Source organism: Onychostruthus taczanowskii, unplaced genomic scaffold (genome assembly GCF_017590055.1).
Source record: "Onychostruthus taczanowskii isolate IOZ18803 unplaced genomic scaffold, ASM1759005v1 scaffold1007, whole genome shotgun sequence".
NCBI lineage: Eukaryota > Metazoa > Chordata > Aves > Passeriformes > Passeridae > Onychostruthus > Onychostruthus taczanowskii.
The window spans coordinates 3,846-5,398 of NW_024496605.1; the positions used below are offsets into that span (position 1 = coordinate 3,846).

At 67.2% G+C, this 1,553-nt stretch overlaps 1 protein-coding gene across 1 annotated transcript; it reads left to right on the forward strand.

The window, feature by feature from the left end:
- Positions 1–685: 685 nt before the first annotated feature.
- On the forward strand, positions 686–1,204 carry LOC121339124 (complement C1q-like protein 4; the record flags this gene model as incomplete). The annotated part of the gene is made up of 1 exon (XM_041410685.1): positions 686–1,204. A coding segment is annotated over exon 1 (516 nt), but the record flags the coding sequence as incomplete, so codon positions are not given.
- Between the last annotated feature and the right edge of the window lie 349 nt (positions 1,205–1,553).

The window sequence follows — 1,553 nt, forward strand, 5'->3', positions numbered from 1 at the left end:
CTGTCCCCGGCTATCCCCGCCTGTCCCAGTCCCGATTCGTCCCGGTTCCTGTCCCCATCCCCATTTGTCCCTGTCCCCATCCCCGGCTATCCCCGCGCTGTCCCCATCCCCGCCTGTCCCTGTCCCCCCTGTCTCTGTCCCCATCTGTCCCTGCTCCCATCCCCGGCTGTCCCCATCTCCGGCTATCCCTGCCTGTCCCTGTCCCCATCCCCATCCCTGTCCCCATCCCTGTCCCCATCCCTGTCCCCATCCCTGTCCCCACCAACTCCAGCCCCTTCCCCGCTCTGTCCCCATCCCCATCCCCACTGCCATTGCCCCCTGTCCCACCGCCACCAGCAGCCCCATCCCTGTCCCTGTCCCCTTTTCCAACCCCGTTCCTGTCCCCATCCCATTCCCATCCCCATCCCTGTCCCTGTCCCCTTTTCCAACCCCATTCCTGTCCCCATCCCCAGCCCCATCCCTGTCTCTGTCCCCATTCCCGTCTCCATTCCCAGCCCCATTCCCATTCCCATCCCCGTTCCCGTCCCCTCCCCGTCCCCTCCCCGGTGCTCCCGGCTCAGCGGGCGGCCTCCCGCCGTCTCCGCCGCTCGCCACCATCGCTCCCAAGGGCGACGAGGACCTGCTGGCGCTGGCCGCGTCGCGGCTGAGCCGCAGGAAGCGGGTGGCCGGCGTGGCCATCGGCGTGGCCATGCTGCTGGTGCTGCTGGTGGCCATCCCGCTGCTCGTGCACGGCTCCAAGGCGGCCGCGCACTACGAGATGCTGGGCAGCTGCCGCATGGTCTGCGACCCCTACCCCGAGCTGCCCCCCGCCTCCCCGCCGCCCTTCCTGCCCGGGGCCAAGGGCGAGCCGGGCCGCAAGGGCCGCGCCGGTCTCCGCGGGCCACCGGGACCACCGGGACCGCGGGGACCTCCGGGAGAACCGGGCCGGCCGGGCCCTCCGGGACCTCCGGGACCGGGGCCGGGCGGCTACATCCCGTCCTTCTACAGCCCCAAAATCGCTTTTTACGCCGGCCTGAGGAAGCCGCACGAGGGCTACGAAGTGCTGCGCTTCGACGACGTGGTGACCAACGTGGGCAACTACTACGAGCCCTCGAGCGGCAAATTCACCTGCCCCCTGCCCGGCATCTACTTCTTCACCTACCACGTCCTGATGCGCGGCGGGGACGGCACCAGCATGTGGGCCGACCTGATGAAGAACGGGCAGGTAACGGGACCCCCCCCCCGCGGGACCCCCGGCCCCGCTTTTCGGTTTGTTCAGCCCCGATTTTCACTGCCCGCTTTGCGGCCCCGCTTTTTTTTTTTGGTTTTCGGCCCTCGGTTTGCACGCCCCGGTTTTCAGCCCGGGTTTTGAGCCGCGGTTTTTCATCGCTGGTTTTTCATCTCCCCCCCCCCTTCTTCTCCCCGGTTTTCACTCTCCGGTTTTCAGCCCCTGTTTTCATCGCTGGTTTTCATCCCCCGCTTTTCACTCCCTGGTTTTCAACCTCGATTTTCAACCCCACCGAGCCCCCCAGCCCGGTTTTCTTCCTCTGGTTTTCACCTCTGGTTTTCACTCC